The sequence below is a fragment of the Tetrahymena thermophila genome, assembly GCF_000189635.1.
Source record: "Tetrahymena thermophila SB210 genomic scaffold scf_8254777, whole genome shotgun sequence".
NCBI classification, from domain to species: Eukaryota; Ciliophora; class Oligohymenophorea; order Hymenostomatida; family Tetrahymenidae; genus Tetrahymena; species Tetrahymena thermophila.
In genome coordinates, this window is record NW_002476535.1 from 344,109 (window position 1) to 371,032 (window position 26,924).

Genomic DNA, 26,924 nt, shown 5'->3' on the forward strand with positions numbered 1-26,924 from the left:
TCATGTCTTTTGTAAAAATAATCTAGATAATATATGTATTTTAAATTAATTAAACTTTTATAGATAAATCTAGCCCATCTAAACATTAAATTTTGTTATCTTTTGATAGAAAAGACTGCAAATTAGAAGGACACTAACAATATTAACCATTCTATTTTAGTCCACTTATACATTGTAAACATTCTTTTTATGTGCATTACATACAAAATTGTTAGCAATTTTTACAACTTTAAGTTAAGGAATTGTAATAGGTATTTAAAGGACAGTGTTAGCAACTTCCATCTGGACCTTCAACATATCCTTAAATACACTAGCATTGTGGCGGATTTATTCTATTAGCTTAGCATTACTAGCAATTACTTGGGTCTATAGTGCATGTCAGGTATTATTTTTCGCAGGTTAATAAAACGCATTAAGATTTAACCTCTTTATATGTTGTATTACACTCACATGAAGGCAGTACCCTACTTGGTGATGAGCATGTTAAACACTAAAATTAAGAATTTATACAAGATTTGCATTTATCAGAGCATTTTTTACATTAAAAATTTGAGTCTAAGTATTATCCTTCATGTAGACAATTACATGAAGGCGGGCCTTGATCTGGAAAATAACAGTCAGTGCAGTTATTCATATCATCTATACATTCTTTGCATATAGCACTACACTTTTAACATTTTTTAAGAGATTGATTTAAAAAATAGCTTGAAAGACACTTCAAACAGTTTTTAGTTGGATCAGCATTCTAATCTTTACATATTTTGCAAATAAATATGCCGTTTACATATTCTCCTACTGCACAAAGAATATTATCTTAAGAAGAAACTATAACTTAATCACATGTTTGATTCTTTAAATTAATTACAAAAATTTAATTAGTGTTTACTGATAGTTATAAACACTACTTCTGTGTAATAATAGCATTCTTATAGTAGAGGTATCCATTTTTAAGTCTTATACATTTCATATTTTAAACATTAATGTAAATGTAACAAGGATTTAATTGAGTGTAGTCATAATAAATAAATCCATAGGCATCATAAATACTAAAGTTATCGATATATAATAAAGTATACTAGCCTGGAATAGATATTTAAATATTTTAAAGTCCTTCAGTTTAAAGTAATCCTTAAAAAAAGAGTGATTCTTTAACTTGATTACAAACAATATCTACCTAAAAGTACTCTAAAAATTTAATATCTTGCATAGTTCTGTAATTTTAGGGATGAATCAGTACAAAATTAGACTGATTCAAATATAAAACAGCGTTTTAAGTAGATTTGCAACCCTCTATTAGGCATACAATTATTCTAAATATATTTAAAGCTAAATAAAACTCAAAATAAAAAACTATACTTATATTACTAAAGTAAATCATCTAGTAAAATAAAATCAGTTGTTCTTAAATTTATCCTTGAAATTCTATGTTAAATGATGTTGTTAATATCTAAAAGGTGTTCCCAGCAAGAAAATTTACATTTCCATAAGTAGTTTAGGACAAACCAAATCCTTACACAACATTATAGAATTGTAATGGGCTTACAAAAATTAAATCAGTAGAGGACAATATCCCATCATTATTTTTGATTTCATTTTAAAAATTGGATTAATTTGAATCAAAAGCATATTTAGCAAGTAGCTAAACATCCTTAGCCATAAATCTAAAGAGATAATCTATTCCTTCTGTTGTGGGATAATTAATATTTTTAATAAAAGTAAAAGGAAATTGATACAGTGAAAAGCAATTTAAGGTTGTGTCGAGCTAAACATCACATCTACCTATGCAAATTTATATTTAATTATCATAACTTACTTAGTAATTTCTATATTCTTCATACTCGTTCACCCTGTTTGAATTTACCATAAAGATATGGTTTATATTATCACTCCAATAAGCGAGCCAAACTGTGTCAAAAGGAAAAAATTAGAATTATTTTTGTATTGAGTTATCGAGAGTAAAAAGTATACTGAAAAAAACATCTCCATTTGCTGGATTTGTGTCAGTTTTTAAGAATATATTTAATATATCTTTATTATTTTTGAAAACCCTAGCTATTTAAATCTAATTAAAACCAGAATTATATGCTAAAATACTTATTCCAAAGGAAAAGAAAATAGATTTATCAGAAGGATTCATATTTAATTAAAATTATGTAAATATAAACTTATTTGGATCTGTTTCAACTCCTGATGCTCCGCACCCCTGTCCAATATTTGGTTTAGAAATAGTGTACCTTAGATTATTTGTGCTAGGTATTATTAATAGAGGCTAAATACAATTTTTTCCATCGTCAAAATAGTTGGAATTAATACATTTTCTATTTTAATCTCTATCAGAGCTACAATCAGACAAACTATTACAGTATAAACAATAAGAAGGACACTTTTAACATTGATTTCCATCAAAGTAAAATCCTCTTAAGCATACACAATTGTTAGAGGAGTTAATATCATTTACCATATCCTAAGGACACTAAATTCTTTAAGGGGAATCTTTAACCCCTATAATATCATAATCAGTATAAGGACTTTACTTTTATACACACTTCATTTTGTTTTAAAAATCTAATAGATATCCCTGCTAACAAATAATGCAAATCCCATCAAATGTTTGCAAAAAGCAATCTAAAGTAGAATAAAGAGCAGAGCCCAAAAAGATTCGGATATGACTAAGCTGAAAAGATACATTTAAGGATAAAAATTATAACATAAAATAGCATGGAATGGTAATAGAACTTTGAGTTAAATAAGCTCCACTCCCTTATACTATGAGAGATATTTAAGCTTTCCCGTATTAATTAAAAATAATAACTATTTGATTCCATTATGTAACACTAGAGACTGGCAAAAAATCAGAATCTAACATGAAGCTGTTATCTTTGAAGGAGACATATTTTATTGAACCATAATTATAGATCTATAGCATAGATTAAGGAATGGTCTAAAGACTTGATATCTTTACATAAAAGGAAACAATATATTCGTTTTACCCTTATAAAATTATATTTGCAGTGTAGAAAGATTATCCAGATTACAAAACATTATATTCTTAATTATTATTTATATTAAGAAAGATTTTTTATTGTAATTTGTTATAGTCACCAACCAAAAATTTATCATTCTTTAGAGTGTAATAATAGTCGTAATGTTAAAAGAGAGAAGATTTTGTATGATATATATAATCTTCTATTCTACTTAATGATGAAATATTTAATTAACTATTAATATACAAATAGAGTTTCTTAGTTTAAGAGCAAGATGGATTCAAAGTTAAAATTTTAGGAGGATTTCCTCCGTTAAATGTTAATTCGTTTAGTAAAATAGGAAGTTGTACGTAAGATATACTTTAGTTAAATGAAAACCTACCAGAAGGAGTTGCAACCATTACTGTACAAATAAGATTACTTGTATCAAAATCTAAAACAATATTAATCCAAGTGTTATGACTGACTAAAGGATTATTTTTAAAAGATTTCAATCCTTAAACATTTAAATAGATAATATTTGAATTATCATATGATAATGACACTATTAAATTGCCATTTCGATGCACAGAAAATAAACTATATTCCTAATTATATTATCCTTAAAATAAAAACCATCCAGACACTGTAAATTTTGATAAAGAAGGCATATCTGAGAAAAGCTTAGAAAAGAGAAAAATTTGAGCTTTGTTATCAGGTAAAACATTGCATGGTTAAATCAAGAGTTGATCATATACGACAGCCATAATTACATTCTTATATGGATTTAGTTAGGCATTTATATAAATAAAAACAAATTAAAATATCAAATTTAGTTTAAGATTTCTCATTCTTAATTAAGATTTTTAATTTTAGTATTTCTAATGAATTAATATATTAAATAATTAACTCAATAAAGAATGTATGATTATTTATTTAAATGGCTTCTCACATTAAACAAGATTCGGACTTGATTCGTAAATCATTTGTTAGCTTTTATGATTATTAAGGATAAATATGTTTTCCTAATTTATCCTGTTCTTCTTTCAAATATAAATTTATAATATTTTATGTAGATAATATCATCAAATTAAATGAAAACTTAAAGTTATTAATGAAAAAATGTTTATTAATTTCCTTTTCCAACATAAATTAGAATAGAATTATTTTTTCTTATATATTTATATTTTACTTGAAAAAACATTGACAAAATTCACTTCAAGTATTTTAGGATATAAAAGAATTAATTGAGAAAAAAAAGTAAGTAAGTTTGTAAATTACAATGAGAATTCTGACAATTATTAATATTAATTAAAGTAAGTTTTTGTTATTAAAAATATTAATAATTTAAAGTTTACATTAAAATATGTAATTTAAACTTAGTAATAAAAATAAATAAATAAAATTGTAAAATTTCAAAAATATTTTTAAATCTCCAACAAATAAATGTAAAAATAATATTTATTATTACTTAACAAAAATAACACCAATAAATATTAATTACACTATTACTTCATCATAAATAACCGATTTTGCTACAGCTGTTATTAATAATGTAGGATAAATAAATATTTATGCATCGAATGTTGTTGATTTATAAGACTTATCTAAATATTATTTTGATTTAATTATTTGTAATATAATAATCCTTAGTTTCTTAATATATTAAATAAAAAATATATTATAATTATATTTTTTTTGATTTGACAAGGAATTTTTATAAATTTTATTTATTTTAAAATATAATTTTTCTAAAATATTTTAATTATATAAATATAGCTTTAATTATATTAAAGGATAGAATATATATTTTATTTAAACTTTAACCATAATATAAATAGACTTTTTAGCAAAACTCAATAAAAATCTAATATTAAATTGCCAAATAAAATTACTCTTTTAAATGATTCAAAAATATTTATATCAAATTCATTTTTTTTTGAATTAATAAACATTTTAAAACTAATTTATAATTATAATTTAAAAATTAATATTTTCTTTACATAATGATAAGTTTTCAAGGACAGCTATAAGACTCACTTAAAACTTATAAAATAAAAAAAATGGTTATTTAATTTAATAGTAATATTTTGAATATGAATGTTAAATTAATTCAAAATAAAAATAATTTTTTAATATTTTTAAATTCAAAAAAGTTTTAATTTTAGTTTTTTATTTATTTTGTAATAAAATTTTAAATCATCAAAATTAAGTAAAGTTTAATAAACATCAATGATAGTTAATATATTTTATCATATAAAAGAAAGTTATCAAATTTTCTTAATAATTTCTTAAAGGTAATAATTAATAATCAGGAATAATATTTATTGCGATGAAAGTTATATTAAATAATGACTCAGTTAACTTAAAAGAAAAATAAATTTTCAGAAAATAAATAAGAGTGGAGAAAGAAATTTATTAAAAAAACAAATATATTAAAAGAATTCTTTGAATTAATAAACTATTAAATTATGATGTTATTAATATCTCTAAGTTTTATTTTAGATAAATGCATATTTACAAAAAAGTAGGAATTATAAAGTCTATTTAAACTATAAAAAACATTTATAAACTCTTTAATTTATATTATATCAATATAGCTTTTTTCTTTACTAGTTTAGATTTTATAAAATTCATGTTGCTGTTAATTCACTGAAAAATAATAAAATATTGTAAGAATAAATTCTATGATTTTATTTTAGTTTTTTCTTCTTTAAAATTGGTTAGTTAAATAATCACAGACAGTCTGACTTTTAACTAAAATACTTCAATATATTTACTAAATGTAAAGGGATTTATTGAAGTATTTAATTGTGAAAAAATTTATCTAAATTATTCAAATTTAAATGGTGAACATTTTAAATACAAGGTATTATTTTATCAATATCCATCTTTAAATAACATGTTTCTTCATTAGATTTAATTAGATCATTTTTATCAGGAAAGATATCAATCTTTCTGATAAAAATCAAATCAAGCCACTGATGAACTAAAAATGTATAAATTTATAATTTCAAATTAAAAAATGTTGAAAGGCTGAGGTCAATTCAACTATTTACTTTTAAAGTTTATTCACTTTTTTATTCCGCAAAATTATATTTATATAAATAAATTTAAATATGGAATTTTATTTTTAAATTGCATGAATTTTACACAAAAATCCTTCTTTCGCTTTCTATTTTCTTATTGGTTTTTATTCAATTTAATTTAAAATGTGAGTAATAATTATCTTTTTTCAATAAAAATAAAACAATTAGGGATTAATTTCTTTTTCAATTTAAAAAAAAATCAAATTAGCAAAGCACATCTATATATCTTAATTACCTTTCATATTATAAATTTTTATTAGGAATTTGTATTCAAAAAGGGGTTGTTTATTATTAAAAAAATGAGTCTAATTATTAGAGTATCATGCAAATCAAAATAAACGAATAAACAAATAAATAGTTAGTCTTTGATAGAATAATTAGATGAGCATGTTGAGTGAATGCAAAATTTGTAAATTCTAAAAAAAAGCAAGCAAAAGTAATTCACTTTGAAAAATTGAATGCAAAAGTTGAATAAAAAAATTGTTTATTAATAAATAAATGAATAATTTGATAGATAAAAAAGAAGAAACTATCAAAAAATCAAATAAGAAAAGAAACAATAAATCAATCAATCAATCAATCAAACAAACAAACAAAAAGAAACAAAGAAAACAAAAATAAACAATAGTTTAAAAACAAAGATAAAGAAAGTAAAAAAAAATCACTCAATAAATCACACCGATCTCATCAGAAGTTCACGCAATCAAGGTAAAAATGGGTTGGGAAAAAAGCTGATATGATGGAAAGCATAAAAATGATTGGACCTTAAAAAATTTAATTTGGTCCAGCGATTTCAAAATGGTAGATATAAACAATTATCCATGTCCATTAGATGATTTATTTGATTTATTAATGCTTAATTAAATTAATTACTTCTAATATTCTTTCTTATTTTTGATTTCCTAAAGAACATTAAATTGCATTTATAAAAAAATCTAAGCCAATGAAATTATTAGGCCTATTCCATCCACATTTGACTTTAACCATCTCCGCATGACCTATTTTTTAAATCTGCGCAAATAATCCTACATTTACCCTCTTTTCCCTTATAACATTTTTAAAAGACAATCAAGATATACCCTTCTTTCTATCATTTTATTTAACTCTTTATTTAAATAATGGTTGATTTATATACATTGTTAAGTAGAGAATCTTTTTTTGCATAAAAACAATACAAAACTCTATTTAATTCAAGGCTAAATATTCATTAAACCCTATTAATTCTACTCAAATTTTACCTCCTATGCCACACTTAAAATTCCTACAAGCATTCTTTTACTAAATATAGGTATCTAACAAATACTGCTTATCTATCTTCTATGTAGTAGTTCGTTCATTTCCCCGTTTAGATGATGATACCCATGCCAATACCGTATGGAATCATTCAAACATGTCCAAACGCTTCTGGCTCGCCTTAACCTCAAGTAAGCGCTTCCCAAAGCTCTTCGCCCTAATAAAAATACTATCCTAACCCTTCTATTTAAATTCCCCAAATTCATTCACAAAGTCCCCCTCCTAAATGTTAAAACAAGAAAATCTCCTCTGCAAGCAAAAAGAAGGACTCAAGCATTGAGATTATTGAGTGCCCAACATCACCTTTTTCTGCTTCAGAAGAATAGCAAGCAACAAACAAAATGGCTAAGAATGGAGGTCGATCAAGAACATCTAAAAAAGCAGACAAGAAGCGTAATGAAAAGATAGATAATTCAAACAAATAAACTCCTGACTTTTACTCTTCAACTTCATTAGGAGTAAAGGTAAAGTCGAATCAAGAGTCAGCATTAAAATTATAAGCAGATAAATCTACTTAGAATCAAGCTGCTTCTACTCCTTGCAAAAGAGTGACTCGTAACTCCTCAGCTGCTGCAAGCAGAAGTCCTGATTAAGAAAAAATAAAGAATCAAATGAACTCTGCTTACTAAAGCCATCATCATTCTTCCTCTACTCAAAATGGTCAGCACAAAAAAGAGAGATAACATAACTCACCCATGCAGAATTTCCATGATGATCATCAACATCCATCAGAAGTAATTATTGAATCAGACAATACAAGCAGTATTGAATTCAAAGATTGCATTTTAGTTGATGATTCCGTGTAAGAAATAGATATGAATAGATAAACAAAGCAAAAATAAATTAATTACAAGTATACTTGTGATTAAAATAAGAGGTAGAATGATTAAACAGAAGACATATATCAGCAGCGAAACTAACACAGTGACTAGTGTTAAAACTAACAAATATAAAAAGAAAAGTAGAATTTTAAACCATAAACCTAAATAAACAATTAAATTCCTTAAAATAGCATGGATTGTACAAACACGCAATCAAATAATTTAAATATCAGTTAAGCAACAAATTTTCTTCCTTCAAATTCAACCCAATATTACCCTTGTTTTTTTTATCTTAACAATTATAATAACGGATTTAACTAGAATGCATATCAATAGTAATTCAGTATTTCACAGTCGCCCCTTCTAAATTAATAGTATACTCAACTTTAAGATAAATAAACTCATGAATATTAGAATTTATCTCCTCAAAATAAGTCTTCTTTACAAGATAAGGCACAATAAAGACATTCAAATGCAGATTAAGATTCCTTACCAACAAGAGGCAAAAATCATTCCTATACCAGTCATGCACATTCTCAGAACATTTCTTCAGTCCACAATCACAATAGTTAATAGGAATCTTCCCTTGTAATTATTGATTAGCCAGAATCTGAAACTAAATAGGAATCTGTTAAAAAAGATTCAAAAATCTCATCAGCAAGAAGGACCAGAGGTAATATAAACTCTTAAGTTTAAGAAATTAATTTAGATGATAAATCTAAGAGAACAAGAAAGTACAATACTTTTTACAATAATGGAGATTTCATTTCAGGTGATTATATGTTTATGGGTAAAAAACTCACAAACAAAAGACAAAATCCTGTTTAATATAATCCTATTTTGAAGAAGAAAAACTAAAGATCTCAAGTCGATATTATATCATCCTCTAAATCCCTATAATCTTCAATGCTTGAAATTGTTTAAAATAATGAAAAATTAGCTAATCAAAAAACAAAAAATCTCTTTTTATAAAGCGTTAAACCATCTGAAATTGCAAGAGCATCAGAAAAGGCTTCTAAAAATGTCTTCACTCTACCACTTTCTAAAAGAAAACCATAAAGAAAGACTTCTGACGAAGTTCATTATGGTTCTGCATTTTTCTTTTAAGACTACAAATAAAAATTTATTGAAGAAAAGTTTGATGAAGATACTATTTTTTTAGTTAACAACAATAACCAAAATGTAGAAGTTAAGGTAAATTTTTACTTTTTTATTGATTAAATTTAAAATATTTTTAATAAAAATAAAATATATTTATTCGAAAAATCTTTTTTTAATCATTTAAATCAGGTGTAAAGAACTCCTTTAGATAAAAGTGTTAGCCTTGCTAACAAAAAGACAAACGGGCAAGTTATAGATCCGTTAGCTAAAGTATCTAATAAATTTGACGATTGCAGTAGAAATAAATACTTCTCATAAATTAACTTCATTAAGGATTACAAAGTAAATTTAAATTTTTTATTTTTATTTTTATAAAATTTTTATTTAAAATATTTTTGAATTAAATAGTCTGGTTATGCACCAATTGAAATATAGAACCAGTAAGAAAAAGAATTAAACGAGATGGAAAAGAATGAACAGCAAAATGAAGAAACTCATAAATAACACTTTATAAGAAGAAAGCAAACTAATAACATTAATTTAAAGAGATCTTGTGGTGTTTCCTATGTGAAAATGCCAGAGTCAAAGTAAGAAAATGTGTCTGATATTTATGAAAGATTGCCTTAACTTGTATTTTAATGTTCGAATGGATAGCCAAAACTCATGGAACATGAATATTTCTACGAAAAGTTATATTAAAAGATATTTACTTCTTCAACTTAGTGGCTGCTTTGCACATAATTTGAATCTGAAGATGAGTGCTTAATGAGAGATTATCTACTCTACCCTGAGAAAAGGTTAATAAACACTTTAAATAAAAATAAATTCTTTAACTTATTTTTTAAATAGATGGGAGCTTTGCAAAGGAAAATACTTTGTTGTTAAAACTGTGAGTGATATTTGGCCATTGTTTATTGAAAAATACTTTTTGTGCATTCACTTTTTCTTTGATTCCAAAGAGTTGATTAAATGCCCTTAGTTAAAAGACTTTTCTTTGGAAGAAGTTTAGAATATTATTAAGTATTCCAATATACAACTCGGTTTACTGTTTAAGAAGAGTATAAATGGCAAAAAGGCTTTCAAAAAGAGCTTAGGAGAAGCATTTTTAGGAGAAATAGAAAACCATCCTAGTTCTAGAGAACCTTAGTAAGCTAAGAAGAAAGGAAGAAAATCCAAACCTGTAGAAAATTAAATTGAAGAAAAAAATGAAGATAAAAAAACTCAAATCGTTGCTGCTGGAGAAAACTAGCTAAATATGAATAAAAATTAAATAAATAAATTCTTCAAAGAAGTTAAAAATAAATTAAAATAGGACAAATTCCTTAATGAACTTCCAATTTTCAAGAAAAAAATCGAAGATATTTAAAAATATTTATTACCATATATGAAGAAATTAACTACTTAAGAAACTGTAATGCCTTCTTAAGAAGTTATCAAAAGTATCAGTGAGTTAGAAACTAATGAGGAAAAAGTTGAGGCAATATTAGAAATGATGGAGTTCATATAAGAGTAAATAAACGATGAAGATTACCAAATAGGATTACCTTAAAAGGAAACTAAGTAAAAAACTTCAGCAAAAAAGGAGAGCTTAAAAAAATCTAACACAAACACTCCTTCCTTAAAAGCATAAAACTCTTAAAACGGAAACGAGATTTTTGCATAGCTTCTATTAAATTAAAACATAAATACAAAAAAGGATCAAAACTCTAAGAATAGTAGTGAAGTTTTAATTGAAGTAGTTAATAGTGATTCTCAGATTTTAAACAACGGAAAAGTAAATTTAAAGTAAAATCCAGAGCAAGAAAATAAAGTAGAAAAAATTTAGTTAGAAGAAGAAGGTGAAAAATGTTCAAATGATGTAGATTAAAGCAAATGTGAGTAAAAAACTGAGGATAACGACATTAAAGAGGAAAAGGAAGAGTTTAATGAAATAGAAGTGAAAGAAGAAAAAATTGAAATTGAAGAAAGTGATTTAAAAGTAAACAACAATGAAACTTTGGGCAGCATAAATACAGATAATTAAGGTTAAGGATAAAATGAAATTTAAATTGAGGAAGAAGTAGCTAATCATGAAAAAATTGAAATAGAAAAAAATATGGACTCAGAGCTCTCTAGCTAATTAGGATCACCTAAAATATAAAATGCTTTAAAAGAAATCGAAAACTTACAGTAAATTTACTAGGAAACTAATTAAAATGCTCAAAACTTTGATAAATTAGACAAATTAAATTAAGAAAGCCAAAAGATATCCTGCAACAGTCCTATTCGTGATTCAACTTCTCAGTCTCTATCAAATAAACTCTTAAATTCACCTAGTTAAACAATTTCAACAATTTCGAAGGATTTAACAATTTCAGACAAGCCATAAAATCTTACTGAATATTCTGCAATTGTGACTGAAGAGAATACTATTCCTATTCACACTTAGTCTAATAATGCAAATGCAAGTGAAACAACAAAGGAAGATTAAAAACTAACAAATGGCCAAACTTTAGAAATGAAAAAAGAATCTCTTATATGCTAAGAAATCCTTAACTATATAGACAAGGATATCTCAAGTAAAAATATCAACACATTATCAGCCAAGTAAATTTTTTCATTTATTATTAATTTTGCTATAATTTTTTATTCTAAACTAGACTTGAACTATATGTTGAAGAAAAAGGATGGAAGGGATCAAGTCAACTTGTAAAAAGTCTTCTAAGCACATTCATTTTATATGCGAAGGATTAATTTGAAAAACTTGCTCTAGAAATGATGAATACCAGATTCGGAATAGTTAGAGATGAAGATGAATAAAAACTCAACGAGACTCTATCAAGGATACGCTTTATCAACAAGAATAGCACAAAAAGAAGATAAACTTATGAAAACTATTAATATTCTACTCGTGCCAAATGGGATTTCCATGAAAACTAGCTTTAGTCACAAAATATTGAAAATAATCTTTTCTCGTAAATATAAATTAATTAATTAATTTTGTTTTAGTTTTTAAAAGTAACTAAAATTAAAAATAATTTTAATATTCAAAACAGCAAAAAGGAAATTAAAATTAATGAAGATAAATTGTTGGCAGATACAGAGCCAGTTACAATAGCTAAACTTATTGATAAGGAAGAGGGTTACTCAGTACTTAAAAGAGGTGACCTATCTATGCCACTTTACTATATATCTACCAGAGACTCCTTTGCATTTGATTTACTTGAAAAAATAACTACTTGTCAATTAAATGGTAAAGTATTCAATAAAATTGAATATTTCTTTGATCCTAACAATTATCCTACAAACTTTAAATCCTTCATCGATTCCTTCCCTGACTATCGTGTAGGAGCCACTTTATATACAGGTTTCTTCACTCATTAAGAATTAATGAGCATTGAAAACTCTTGTTATGAAACAGAAATAAAGAGCTTCTAAAGTAAAATGATTTATTTTTAAATATGAAATATTTTTGATTAAATTATTTTATTTATTTGAAAAATAGGACATTATTTCCCTATGACTGCATAGATGACTTGTACAGCTCAAAAAATAAGAAGAACAAAATTCTTCTTCGGTTCCAGATATATTTGGACAAGATAGTAATTAGCAGAGCCTCACTCATTTGTTGGAGCTGGTGTGCGCTAAGATGTATCATAACCACCTTCATGGATGAGAAGAAAAGTTGTAGGACCTTTAGAATAAGCAGGAATTTTACCTCCAGTAAATATATTTATTTTAAATATTCATAAAAATCAAAAAAAATTACATATAGGGTTTTATAAATTCTCTTGCTCTAAACGTGTATCATGACGGAAAAGAAGGTTTAGCATAGCACTTTGATGATGCTACTAGATTTAGATAAGTAAATTTCACCAAAAATTTTTATTTTTTTGTATTAATATTTTTAAATTTTAATATAAACTAAGCCTATTTTTACTTTTAAACTCTTCTCTGATGCTCGTTTATCTTTTGGTAGTCAGCTTTATGGCTTTTGCAACTCAGCATTTGTAATTCCCATGCCTAGAGGTTCTGTATTAAAATTAGAAGAAAATTCATATGCTGCAAACGGTATTAAGCATTGTGTAAGACCCTGTGACATGGCAGGAAAGAATGCAACTATAATTATGCGTTAAATGCATCATAAAGTTGTGGTAAGATATTATTTTATGATAAGTATAAAAATATAAAAAATTAAATTGTAAATAAAAGAACGAAGCAATTATTTATGATGAAAATGTAGACCTCCCTACATGGATCTCAACTTTGAGTTCAAGAGAAGATGCTGTGCCTTATGGAGATTAAAAAGAAATAGAGGCTGAATACTTAATGAGAAACAGTGGATAAAATTGCTCTTGAAAAAAATTTTTTAATTTTCTTTATATTGACTGATTTATAAATATAAGGTCAATTGCTGGATATCTTTTATTATTTATATAAAAATATATTAAAATATAAATAAACTGATACAGTATGTCAATTAATTTTATCAATTTCATCCTATCTTTATATAACAATAAGTTTCAAATTATATTAATTGTTTTCAATTTAAGTTTATTAAATACTTCCTTTATGCTAAAAATGTATCATTTATTATCAAATTTCTTAAATGATTTTTTTATTTACAAACCAATCAAAAATAAATACACTACACAAACATTCATTTTTAGTTTGACTGATATAAATTAACTCTTAAAGAATTTTAATTTTTCGAACATTTAATTTATTATATTTTTGATGAAATATATTTATATTTGGTTTGGTATAGGTAGAGGTATTTGAATATGTAAAAAAAGTTGTATATTTTTTATTAATTTTCTATATTGCATGCTGATTTAAAAATAAAGTGTTTTCTTGTTCAAAAACACTCAAATCTTGTCTATTCATTTTCCATTTATATTAAGCATTTTGTAATAATTATCAACATTCTATAAATATGAGCATTTTTATATATTATCAAGAGAAAGCACATTAAATATGTAAAAATAAATAAACAATAAAGGCTTTAAGGAAAATAAAGCTTTTTTTGGTATTTTTATAACATAAAAAAATTCAATTATTTACAATTTTTTAGCTTGTATTTATTTAATAGTTTTTTATAAATTAGTTAAATTCAATTTCATTCATAAAATTATTTCCATAGCTGAGATTTTATTGTGAAATCTCTAAGTAAAATGGAAATAGATTATTTGTTTCATTACTTTTGTTTACTATGCAATCATACTTTGGTGGCTAAGATTAATACATTTTAACACCTTTAACTACTTTAGTAACCATATGACTTCTATCACTAGCAAATTTTTCTATTAATGTTGCAGATTCTACAACTCTATACATAGTTTGAAGAGCAGAAGTAGGGTATTTCTTCAAAAGAGATTTAATAAAATACTCTTCAAATTTACAACCCCAACTAAGCTTTGAATCAAAGTCATAAACGTATGATTTATTAGCTTTTAGATCCTTATGGACTAGAATAACATGATAATCCCACATAACCAAATAATCATTTTTAGAATCACCTGTTAGCTATTATTTGATATAAGTTTATCTGAATTAATTTGTTATGAATACAGCAAATACAGCATGATCATTTTTATTTAGTTCCCCTGCTTTTACTCTTTCTTCGAATTTTTCACACAATTTATAAACATTTTCCTCACAATAGCATCTGGTATAAATTTCCTCTTATTTTTAAAAAATAGGAATCTATTAATCTGAATTCTATTATTATTAAACTGTATCCATCTCTTATTTTTATCACTAATCTATATATTTTGAATGAATATTAATTATGTATTTTTTTTTCTTTTTAAGTTTAGTTGATCTAAATTAAATTTTTTTTTCAATTTTATATCTATCTGAATGCTTTTTATTTATTTAAATTTAATGTTTTTTAAAATATTTTAGCTCAAATAAAATATAATTTAATCTATTCTTTATCAAAAAAGTACTACATAAATTTATTTATTTAAATATATTCTAAACTAATTTATTGAATTAAAACTTATGGATATATATAATATATTAGTTTTCTAACACAGATTACTTATTTAAATATTAATATTATTTTATTTATTTATGTAGTTTTCAGCCTTGTTCATTTAAATATAAATGTTTAATTAAAATCAAATTATATTATAGAAATTTAAATTAAATGATAGATATTTTTCATAATTTATTATTTAATTTACTTTAAGTATTTATTTAATAAAAAAATTTAATTTGGGTTATTTTAAATTTAAATTTTTTTGTACATTTAATTTTTTAATTAAAATTTATTTCATTTTTTTATATTTATTTTAATTTATTTTACTTATAAATTAATTAATACTGAAATTTAGTTTATGGAGATGTTGATGAATGTTTAAGAATTAATTTGAATATATGATTTGACATATTACTTACTTTCTGTCAATATTGATTTTTTGATATTATTGGCACAGTTAATTTTATGTCTATATTAGATATTATGAATTAGGATTAAGAATTAATTGAATGATTTCAAAATTATTTGACGGTTCAATACTATAATCGGTTTATTAAGTGCAATTTAATTTTGTATTTGATTTAAAAATGAAAATATATTTAATTGATTATAAAAATAATAGAAATATAGATTATATCAAATTGAGTCATAAAGTAATTACTAGGTCATTTTATTCAGCGATATTAAACATATTAAATGAATGAAAGTAAAAGTGAAGTTTTTCGATCAACTTGACGAATTAATGAAATTTCACAATATTTACTTATAAATTTTCATAATATTTTATGATGCCATTTACAAATTACTTATAGTTTAATGTGTAGATGAGTCCTAAAAATAAATATTAGGTTTAGCTCGAAATGATTTATTGCGTCATATTAGTAATTCTACTATTTAAAGTACAAAAAATTTTTTAGTTGATAAATGTGTTAAGATTTCGCTATTAAAAATGAAAATTTCTTTTTTTCTATGATTCATTTAATAATTAGGCTTTTAACAATCTAAAAATTAGTGGATATACTTTCTAGGAATAGTTTCATCAAATCTACATTTAAATATCTAAATAAAAGTAAGCAAAACATCATTTTTGATAATAATTTACTTTCTAAAAATTAAATAAGAGCTCACATTTTAGTAGAAATAACAACAAAAAATGGAAAGAATTTAAGAGATAAGCAGATAAATCATTTAAAATAAACTCAATGAAGATGACCATATAAATGACAACTCTAAGCTCTTGTTGTACTTCAAGAAGCAAATGAGCTTGATCAAGCATACTAAATCGATGATGATAGTTAACTTAGAAAACACTGAAAGGTTCGTAGAAACTGAACAAATCAGATTAAGCGATTATGCAGCTTAAACACTCAATACATCTGAAATATATTTGTATAAGTAAAGTTTGCTTGAGCAAAAGAAAGATAATGCTAGATCACCAAAATAAGGTTGGTTTTATTTGAAAATGCCTTTCTCCACCGATGAGTCACTTCAGTTCAGATTTTCCAATATTGATGGCACAACGATGAGAACTGGAAAGATTCTTGAGCTTATGGATTATTGTGCAGGAATTGTGTCATTTAGGTAATTGAAATAATATTTCAAATACAGCTTATTAACTCCATTAAATAAATTATTAATGATAGAATATTTTAAAATCAAAAGATCAATTGATTAAAAAATTAATGAATTATTAAATGAGATATCATATCTCAAATTAGCATTAATTCTGATGCAATATTTACAATTATTATAAAAATAAATCTTTCTTAGAAGGATTTCTTATTATTTATTAATTATCAAAAAGACATACATATAGTCCTGAAACAGGCCTTACTCCTACTAATATAGTCACAGGCTGCTTAGATAACGTCAGATTTTTTTAAAATAATATTCCAATAAATGAAGATTTGTACGCTCAAGGTTATCCCACTTGGGTTGGAAGCACTTCACTAGAAGTGAGAGTTGATTTATTTGGTAAGAAATAAAATCCAAAAAATTAAAAAGACCAATGGGATCTTTATGTATCTGCCTTCTTTTTAATGGTAGCGAAAGGGAAAGTTAGCCAATCAAACTATCAACTGCCATAGTTAGATTTCGATGTAAATACTTATTAAATCTATGAACTTGAATTTAATTTTCTTTTTAATGTAGAAAGATGAAGATTTCGAAAAGTTTTAACTTAGATGGGAAATGGGTAAAGCTCATCAAGCAGAAAGACTTAAGTAAAAAAACAATAATTTAATAAAAAATCCTCCTACAGCTGAAGAGTCTCTTTTATTACATAAAATTTGGCAATTGACCAAGTAGTCTCCAAAAAGTTTTACAAGAATAAAACATACTTAAACCTCTAAATAAATTGTCATGCATCATTAAGATAAAAATATTTACATGAAAGTATTTGGTGGGGTTGTCTTGAGAGAAGCATATGATTCAGCATTCTCTGCCATATACTTATTTTCTGGAGAAGTAAATTGAATTAAAAATTACAAACATTTTAAAAAATATATTATGATTTATTAAATCAAGGAACCTGAACTTTTCCATATAGATGACGTTTCGTTTTTAACCGGAGTTGATATTGGTAGCTTAGTAAACTACCATGCATATATCACTTACACTGAAAAGCACCTAGCACATGTTAAAGTAAAATTAAATTATATTTTTATATAATTTTTAAAATTATTTAAATGACTATTCAAAGGTTGTAATAACTAAAATCGAACCATGCGACGAATAGAATAAAATATACAAAACATCTGAAGTGCATATCACGATGTTTTCTAAAAAAGAGTTAAAATAAGTTTATCCAAAATCATATGAAGAATAAATAGATTATCTGGAAGGTAAAAGAAGAATAACTCATATTTCAAACACAATTTGATACGAAATTTAAACTTCACATAGCAAATAAATATTTTAAAATAATCCTATTTTCCAAAACTAATAAATAAGCATCTAATAATAAGTAAATAGAAATTATATAAAAAATACATATATTATTAATATTAAACTCTCTTTCAATTAATAATAATAAAGTAACTAGATAAATGCATATATTTTTATATATCTATATATTTGTAATAAAAACTATACAAATTTTACTCCAAACAGAATCAATTTAGCTTAGTCAAATTAATTCATTTATATTTTTAATTATTGTAAATATTCAAAAATCCATCAATAATAGAATCTTCATATTTTAAAACTTCAGCAATTTAAAGTTAAATTTTTGTAATTTTCTCAAAATTTCTTTTTTCGAAAGTAGGAAAAAAGGTTTTGTATGTGAAAAAAATAAAAATAAAAAAATTTAATAATATTTTTATAATATGATAAATTAAATTTTTATTTTTGTATGAATTTAAATTAACTTTAAATTCAAAGATCCATAGACGCCAAAATTTACTTTGATTCAGTTCTCCAATCAAAAAAATCCCAGGAGAAACAAGACAAAAGAGACTCAAAACTATGATAAAATCTTAAAACTATAAGCATTTATATAAAAAGAAAAGAAAGAATGTAAAACAATTTGTGTTGCATATTTGTGAAATAAAAGAATAAATAAAATTAACTTTAAATTCAACTAAATTTAAAATAAATATAATATACTTTTCTAATCTCAACACTAATTAATATATTTGATTATATTTTGTATTGAAAAATATTTTTTTTTTTAATTAAATCAATACACTTATGTATTAAATACCTAAATTAAACGGATTTCATTAGGAATTTTAATGTTAAAATATAATTTTGCGATTATTAGTAGTTGAAATTTGCATTTAGTTAAATTTCATAACCTAGATTTATTTAATTATTTAGACTTGATTGGATTACTTTATAAAATAATATCTTGTTGTTAAAATTTAATGGATAGATTTTTTTAATTTAACCTTCTCTTTGATCTTAATGGAGAAAAAAGATTACCCTAGTCGTATTTTATAGTAGGTGAGAATGTTTCATCTAAAATAAGCTATTATGAAATTTATTAGTTAGTTTAAGAAATATTTTCAAACCTCAGTGTAGTACTTTTATCTGCTACACAATCTAAATTGAATTATATTTACTCTAAAGATTTTCTTGAGCTTTATAAATCATTTAAGATGTATAAATTACTATTCGTATTATAATAATTATCATCAAAGTTAAGCTTTTTATTAATGTTGCTTTATTCATTTGTTTATTATTAAATTTTATTGTCATTATTATTATTTATAATATATTTTATGTTTCCTTAAATTAAGCTGAATTTTTTTCTCTTTATTCTACTTGAATTCCTAATAAACAAAGTTGGTGATAAGCTTTCTTCAGCGTCTAATTCAGGATAAATATGTTTGTTAGATTCAGCTTATTAATCCTTAGCTCCTTCAATAATAATATTTTCATCATCTTATCTTTCTTGATATCTGCTAAGCTAATTTTAGCTTAAAGCATTTATAATCGATCTATCTGAAACTGAGGGTTCCAAAGCTTAATCATTTTATAATATTTAGATAGATTTTTAAGATGTTTGTTAAAATTTATTTGAAGAAATATTAATTGAATGCTATTATTCTTCTTTATTATTTACACATTTATGAATTTATAATAATTTATTGCTTTTTTAATATTTTTACTTGACAAAATTAGTTAATTAAGGGATTTCACTTTGTTTTATATGTTAAATATATTTATTATCTCTATTTTCTACTTATTAAATACAGCTAAATGTTGGGATTCCTTATTCTTATTTGGTTTATAATTAATTATTTTTTTATGGAAAAATCGTTGATAAAAGTGGTAATTTAAAGAAAATTAAATATAAGACTGTGTAACTTAAATTAATTAGACCGATTATAGAGCTAGCTCTAGGAAAGTCAAGATAGTTTGTCATCACACCTCCTATCAAAGGTCCACTTAACCAACCAAAATCTTGATACATGTTATATAATATGGATATAATATATAGTTATTGTTCTTAACTGTAGTCTAATAGTTCTCTGCTTATTACGAAGCTTAGAACTTTGTTTTATGAGACAAGTATATTTCCTATAGAAAAGCCTATAACAATAGAGCACATAATCGAAATGGCTATATGAGGATTTATACCTAATATTTTGTCTGGTCCATACATAACAAATGAAGAACCTTTTAGAATCAAACAAATAATTGATGTAATTCTACTATGATTTACATTTTTAGTTAAATATTATGAAATTATTGAGGTAGCTATTATAAATGAAAGAGCATTAGATAAAAAAAAATAGCCAGATTGAATTTCATTCATTCCAAATTGATCTTCAAGAAATAAGCTTAGCGATGGGTCAATAAAACTTTAGGAAAATAGTGGAAGAAAAATTACTATTCCAGTTAAAAATATTTTTATATTAAAGTTAATTTTTATCATATTTATGTCTTTTGAATTTATTTATTTAGCTTTAAATTCATTTTAGTGAATAATATTTTTAATTGAAGATTAGTCATGTTGAAAATCTTTAGAAGACTAATCATCGTTGATGCATAATTTATTTTTTTCATTTGATAATTTAACTGAATTGTTATTTGAGCTAACATTATTTGCAGTAAATTCTAAATTATTTTTCTAAGATACCAGCTCTGGTAAAGTAGTTGCAGATTAGATTGCTGCTTTCAGTTTTTAATCTAAAGATTTTGAGAAATAAACAAATGAAAATAGCAAAATCAATTCAATGCAGCAAATAGGCACGAAAACAGCAAATGAGCCACCTTACTTAAATAAAATTCCACCTATAATTGGCCCTATCATATTTCCTGTTTCAAGAAAAGCTTCCATTTTTCCGAGTATATTAACCATTAAAAAATGTTTTTTAATATTTTTCTTTTATTCTTCATGTTACATATTCTTTTCTTGTAAGTAAGTAACAGCAGGAACATTGAACATGCACTCACCCTAAATATTAAAATAAATTAATAAATATCAGAATTTTTATCATTTATTTGAATATAAAATAGATTAAATGAATAATATCAATTGAAAAACAAAAGGATTCTACAGTTTTAAAATAAAATTTTAATTCGTTTCTCAAGAAAGTAAAATAGGATTTAAATATTTTTTTAGACGCTAGATATTTATTAATATATTTTGTAAAAAGAAATTTAAATTAGTAAGATTAAAGGAAGTGATTGATTGAAGGAATTATTTTTTTTTTGATAATCGATAAACAACCTGGACAAAAAAATTTTTGGTTATTAATTTTAAAAAGGCACTTCTTTTCCAGAAAAATATATTTTATAAAATGAACTATTTACTTTTTATATGAAAAATATAGAAATATAAAATAATTTATGAAACTTGCAAACTTTGATTTTATATAAATTAGGCACGAAATTTCAAAGCGAGAATCTAAAAGTTTAAAAAATGAAGTAAGATAGATCAAAATTTTTAGAATAGGGAGATGATATTAATTGTAAGATTGAAAAAGATTTATTTTGACCCATAAAAAGATACGAATACAGAAACAAAATTAATAAATCTTAAGTAATTATAAGTTAGACTCTTAATTTGGAATTGCTCCCAGAATTAATGATTAAGAGAGAGGTTAAAAACTAAAATTAATAATTATGAATAAGAAATATTAATGGCCCAAAATTAAGATTTTTACAACGCATGCTTAATTAAATCTATAAATCCAATATATTATCTTACATTAAATTGGGGAAGTTAACTAAATTTTATCAAAAGTATCAATAAAAGTGCCAAAGGGGGACTTAAAAATTATTTATTATAAGTAAATTATTTACCATTCCTAATAGAAATCTTGAAGTAATAGATAAAAAGAAGAGCATGTTTTTATCCTCTATATTCTCAAAAAATGAAAACATAAACAGACTGCCAGAGCTAATTAAAATTCCAATAATTATACTAGATCTCCTTCTTTTGTATATTATATTTTTAAGGGCATTTTAAAATATAATTTTTCCTAATGGCTGGCAAGCAAATATTATTCCAATAAACATTCTATTAATTCCTAAATTGCTAGCTTTAATAGGAAAGAATGAGTTTATAGAGCTTCTTGACAAAGAATTAACCATCCCACCTAACAGAATAACTAGTGTTAATCCTAATTCAATTTTATTCATTTATATTACAATTTAAAGGCATAACTATTGTTTTTTGTAATAGCAAATATTTTTTTACTTGAAAGTTTATTTTTAATCTTTTGATTTTAATTCAAATTAAATTATTAATATTTATCAGATTTTAGTAATAATGAATTTCCTACTTGATTATTTATCACTGGCCTCTCTCTTAATTATATTTAAGATCCTAAATTATTATAATTTTTTGTTTTTTCATCTTCAAAATAAGTTTATTTTTCTTATTTACAGTGTAATTTAAAATATATATTTTTTTTTATTGATACTTTTGAAAATGTAATAAAAATCATTAATTTTAAAATATTTTTATACAAATCAATAAATTAAAAATACCCTTTTAGCTTTACATGATAATTGTGAATTAATTATTTATCTGATTTGTATAAATTAAATATCTTTCAAAAATTTAGGGATTTAGGATAACTACTTTTTTGAAAACCATTGGTTTATTTTAATTATCTTTTTATAAGATATAATTTTGTAATAAATTTAAATTAATAAAATAAATATTATTACTTTTATAATAATATTAGATTTAATAAAAAATTTTTTATTTGTGAAAAATAAAAATTGGGGGAATGCTACATACACACATACATGATTTGGTAATAATTTTCTTAGCAAAAAAAAAAACAGTGCTAGTCTAAAAATTGATTTTTTTCAAATAAGGTCCCTCATAACAATAATAGGAAATCTTTTTATCTCTTATTGTTTTCTATTCACAATAATATGTCAAAACAAAATATTTTTTAAAATAAACTAAAATAATAGAATAGAAATTATTGAATGTGAAATACAACTAATAAACTCGAAAATATTTTTTATTAGTTGAATTTATTTTTAAAAAGCTTTAAATTCTAATAAATCATTAGATAAATAAAATTTATTCAAAACAGCATAAAAATTGATAGAGTCACAACTTATTAAAAAAAAGTCAGTATAAGAGAATATAATAGATCTCAAAGCTTCTGAGTGCATTAATTAATAGTACCTATTTTATACTTAATTGAAATTAAATAAATAAAAAGTATATTTGATATATTCAATTGCAAAACAACTAAAATAAAGATTCAAAAATGGATTAATTTAGATAAAAAAAGAAAAATGATAGGTCATTATTACTTTGGATTTCCTTATTTTACGATTACATAAATATATAAAGTATTATAGTTACAATACTACTTTATACAGAAAGGAAGGAATAAGCTTATTTCATAACATTTTTCTCAATATTTATAATTGATAAGCTTGTAACTCTGATGTGTATTATTCGAAGTAAAAAAAAACTTATTTTATGGATATGCGATATTTTTTAACAAACTTCCTTTTACTTATCTATGGTTGATGAATTCTATGATGATTTGAAAAATTCTTTGCATCTGAAAATACCATCAAGGTTAGGTCCTTAGCTATTTTTAGAGTTTATTTTTTTCTTTTGCTTAGGTGTGTTAGATAATGATGAAGGACTAAGTGATGTTTAAATATAAGCTGTAATTAATTTTCTTTTGTTTTTGACACTGTTTTTCTCATGTAGCTCTATATTTTCATTTATTAAGAGCTCATTTAGATATTCTATAGGAAAAATAAAAAAATATTTATTTAAGTATTTTTATTTTACTGTTACTTTTTACATAACATTATGTACTTTAACTTTTTATTAAGATTGCTTTGGAATTAACTTGGGATATTACTAATTCTTGATTGCTTTTTTGCATATAGTGTTATACTTAATAAATAAGTATCCAAAATATGTTTGGAAACAGTTTTTTATTTTTATTCTTACAACTCAGTTTTTGAACATTTATAGCATTCAAAAGTAGATAACCTAATATGGTAAAAAATCTTAAGTTTAAAATTTTTAAAACATTTTTGGTTATTTTAGCTAGATTTTTAGAATTTTACTCATAATAAGCTTTAATCGAGACTATGTTTTTGGTGAGCAGATGCTAAATGGAAATAAACTTAAAACAATCTTCACTTTTACAACATTCATACTTAGTTTAATTTATTTTATATTTGAATTCTAATCAGTTTATCATAGTCTTTTTAGATTTAGAAAGTTTAAAATAAAAAAAGAAGAGCAAATATCAAAATTGAATTTGATACTATCAAGAAAAAGCTATGATACTGTTGCTGTAACATTTTATGAAGAAGATCCTTAAGATTAAGATAGATTGATAAATCCATTAACAACAAATAATGATGCTTTGAAGGAGGAAATACTCAATTTACTTAAGATATAAATAAAATACAAATTATAAAATAAATACTTAGAATTTAAGGATGAAAATTTATACTTTTCTTAATTTTATGAATATGCTATTATTAATTTACCAGAAATATACCTAAAATAAGAATATGATATTTTTTTATAGTTAATGCGTGAGAAAAAACTTGTGAAAATATACTATGAAAGATTATTTAATGGGTTTCTTTTCACTCAAATTTCTGAAAGTATTAAAAGACATTTTTTATAGCTTGAAATAATTCACCCAATAAATTTAAATATGGCAAATATACTTAGTATAACTTGTTTTACAATACATATATAAAATCTCATGATATTTTAGTCAGCTCAAATTCTTTATGATTTATATTAGGACTATTGACTTTAAATGAAAATAGAAGAAAAACTTATGCTTTATTTTAATAAAATCTAATTAAAATTATTTATTATTGCTTTTTATCTATTTAAAAATTTATAATTTTTAAAATGTTTTTACTATTTGTTTTTATAGAAATATTATATTTAATAATTAAATCCATTTTATATGATTATTAACTTTATTTAAAATTTATTTTCAATTATAAATTCCAACTGGTAGAACTACTTACTCTATATTTAAAAAAGGCTCAATATTATTTGCATTTATATAATTTATTTTTATTTATCAATTAAATAATTAAATAATTTTTGAAATGCTAGCTTTTGTATTTTAAATAAATAAATAATTTTTAAAATTTTAGTTATAGTAAAACGATTTTGTAGAAAAAAAATGGAAATAAATTTAATTTTCTTCTTTTTCCTATTTGATAAAAAATTAATTTAAACTAGCTCTTAAGTAAGTGTTTTTATCCTTCTTAATTGCCCAAAAACTAATTAATTAAAAAATAATTGGATGATACAATTTCAGTCAGGCATGCAGCAAGAAAGTTCGACTGTCACTATTCATTCATATATTTTAATCCTGCGCATTAAAATAAAAAGGGAGCTTGGGTTTTTTTTTTGATTGATCAAAAATAAATATTAAAACATTAATTTGAAAGGGAGGTTTCCAGTTTTCAGATTGTTGTAAAAAATTATATTCATTAAATTTCTTGTTTACTAAAATTTTTGAATACTACATCGCAGATGTATAATTTTATCAACGAGGTAAGACGGTATTTAAGAGTTTATCCATTTCTTTAAGTTAGATGCCTAATATTTAGTTTATATTTTTTTTAATGAATCATTTAAGGAATACATATAAAAATACTTAATTGAATATAACAAATTTGAAAAGGATTTAATTAAAAGTAAAATTTAAATATTAAAATAAATTCGAAAATATTTTAAAAAATGCTTTATATATAGATATTTAAAACTAAATACAAAGTTTAAACCTTTGTTTAGTTAAGTTTACTTTTAAAATACTTAAATAAATTTAAATATAATTGTTATTAAAACTATTATAAAAAGCTTTGATTTTATTAAAAAATTTAAGAAAGATTTTCAAAATTTATTTTTTGATCTAATTAATTAGAATATCTATTTAAAGATTTATTGTAAAATAAAAAGAAAGTTGTAGGAGTCGCAAAAATTTTTAAATAATTGCTATAAGAGAAAATAGCAAATAATATTAATGAAAGATATATTTAATCAAAAATAAGCATCTTAAAAAAAAGCTTACTAATTAAATAAAATAATCATTATTTAAGATGATAATTAAAATTAATCAAATTTGCTTCAAAAAAATTAATTAAAAAAAGGTTAATAATTAATTATATAAAAAATATTGGAAATGTACAATGAGAAGCTTTTATTCTGGGTTTCATTTTTTTACTATTTGACAAATATTTATAGCATCATAGTTGCTTTATTGCTTTATATAGAAAGAAATGAACTTGCCTATTTCATATCCTTTTTTTCAATCTTTGTTATTGATAAGCTAGTAACTCTTACTTTTATGTATGGAAGAAGGGATTAAATGATTTTTTGGATATGTGATGTTTTTTAAGTAGGTTTCATTTACATATTTATGGTTAATTCATTCTTTGAATCTGTAAATGGATCTTTGACTCTCAAAATCCCATCAAGACTGGCTCCTTAAGTTCTGTTGGAGTTTATTTTTTTCTTTTGCTTAGGAGTATTAGATAATGATGATGGAATCAGCAATGTTTAAATATTAGCTTTAATCAATTTTCTTTTGTTCTTAACACTTTTTTTCTCATATAACTCGATATTATCAATAGTCAGTCTCTCATAAATTTAACTTAGGCAAGTAGTGCAATTCGTACTTAAGTATTTTTATTTTACAGTTACTTTCTACATAACATTATGTACTTTGACTTTTTATGAAGATTGTTTTGGAATAAACTT

General features: G+C 23.2%; 7 protein-coding genes across 7 annotated transcripts; 3 read left to right on the plus strand and 4 right to left on the minus strand. All coding sequences in view use genetic code 6, as the record gives it.

Annotated features, from left to right (window-relative positions):
• Window positions 1-446: 446 nt before the first annotated feature.
• Window positions 447-3,730, minus strand: TTHERM_00371240 (bowman-birk serine protease inhibitor family protein, putative; the record flags this gene model as incomplete). The annotated part of the gene is made up of 2 exons (XM_001009554.2): window positions 447-490; window positions 586-3,730. 2 exons carry the CDS (start codon window positions 3,728-3,730, stop codon window positions 447-449), a joined length of 3,189 nt encoding a protein of 1,062 aa, XP_001009554.2.
• Window positions 3,731-7,371: 3,641 nt separating this feature from the next.
• Window positions 7,372-13,605, plus strand: TTHERM_00371220 (hypothetical protein; the record flags this gene model as incomplete). Its single annotated transcript, XM_001009552.3, has 10 exons — window positions 7,372-9,360; window positions 9,457-9,609; window positions 9,676-10,064; window positions 10,117-11,853; window positions 11,907-12,221; window positions 12,303-12,685; window positions 12,752-12,969; window positions 13,022-13,111; window positions 13,176-13,400; window positions 13,459-13,605. The coding sequence occupies 10 exons, from the start codon at window positions 7,372-7,374 to the stop codon at window positions 13,603-13,605; spliced, it is 5,646 nt and encodes a 1,881-aa protein (XP_001009552.2).
• A 693-nt stretch (window positions 13,606-14,298) lies between these two features.
• On the minus strand, window positions 14,299-14,991 carry TTHERM_00371210 (amine-terminal glutamine amidohydrolase; the record flags this gene model as incomplete). Its single annotated transcript, XM_001009551.2, has 1 exon — window positions 14,299-14,991. One exon carries the CDS (start codon window positions 14,989-14,991, stop codon window positions 14,299-14,301), a length of 693 nt encoding a protein of 230 aa, XP_001009551.2.
• Window positions 14,992-16,385: 1,394 nt separating this feature from the next.
• On the plus strand, window positions 16,386-18,113 carry TTHERM_00371200 (acyl-CoA thioester hydrolase; the record flags this gene model as incomplete). The annotated part of the gene is made up of 5 exons (XM_001009550.3): window positions 16,386-16,813; window positions 17,037-17,331; window positions 17,384-17,698; window positions 17,759-17,875; window positions 17,934-18,113. 5 exons carry the CDS (start codon window positions 16,386-16,388, stop codon window positions 18,111-18,113), a joined length of 1,335 nt encoding a protein of 444 aa, XP_001009550.1.
• A 909-nt stretch (window positions 18,114-19,022) lies between these two features.
• On the minus strand, window positions 19,023-21,128 carry TTHERM_00371190 (MFS transporter; the record flags this gene model as incomplete). Its single annotated transcript, XM_001009549.1, has 1 exon — window positions 19,023-21,128. The coding sequence occupies one exon, from the start codon at window positions 21,126-21,128 to the stop codon at window positions 19,023-19,025; it is 2,106 nt and encodes a 701-aa protein (XP_001009549.1).
• Window positions 21,129-23,873: 2,745 nt separating this feature from the next.
• TTHERM_000371169 (transmembrane protein, putative) lies at window positions 23,874-24,284 on the plus strand (the record flags this gene model as incomplete). Its single annotated transcript, XM_012796000.1, has 1 exon — window positions 23,874-24,284. One exon carries the CDS (start codon window positions 23,874-23,876, stop codon window positions 24,282-24,284), a length of 411 nt encoding a protein of 136 aa, XP_012651454.1.
• Window positions 24,285-26,291: 2,007 nt separating this feature from the next.
• On the minus strand, window positions 26,292-26,876 carry TTHERM_00371170 (transmembrane protein, putative; the record flags this gene model as incomplete). The annotated part of the gene is made up of 1 exon (XM_001009547.2): window positions 26,292-26,876. One exon carries the CDS (start codon window positions 26,874-26,876, stop codon window positions 26,292-26,294), a length of 585 nt encoding a protein of 194 aa, XP_001009547.2.
• Window positions 26,877-26,924: the final 48 nt, after the last annotated feature.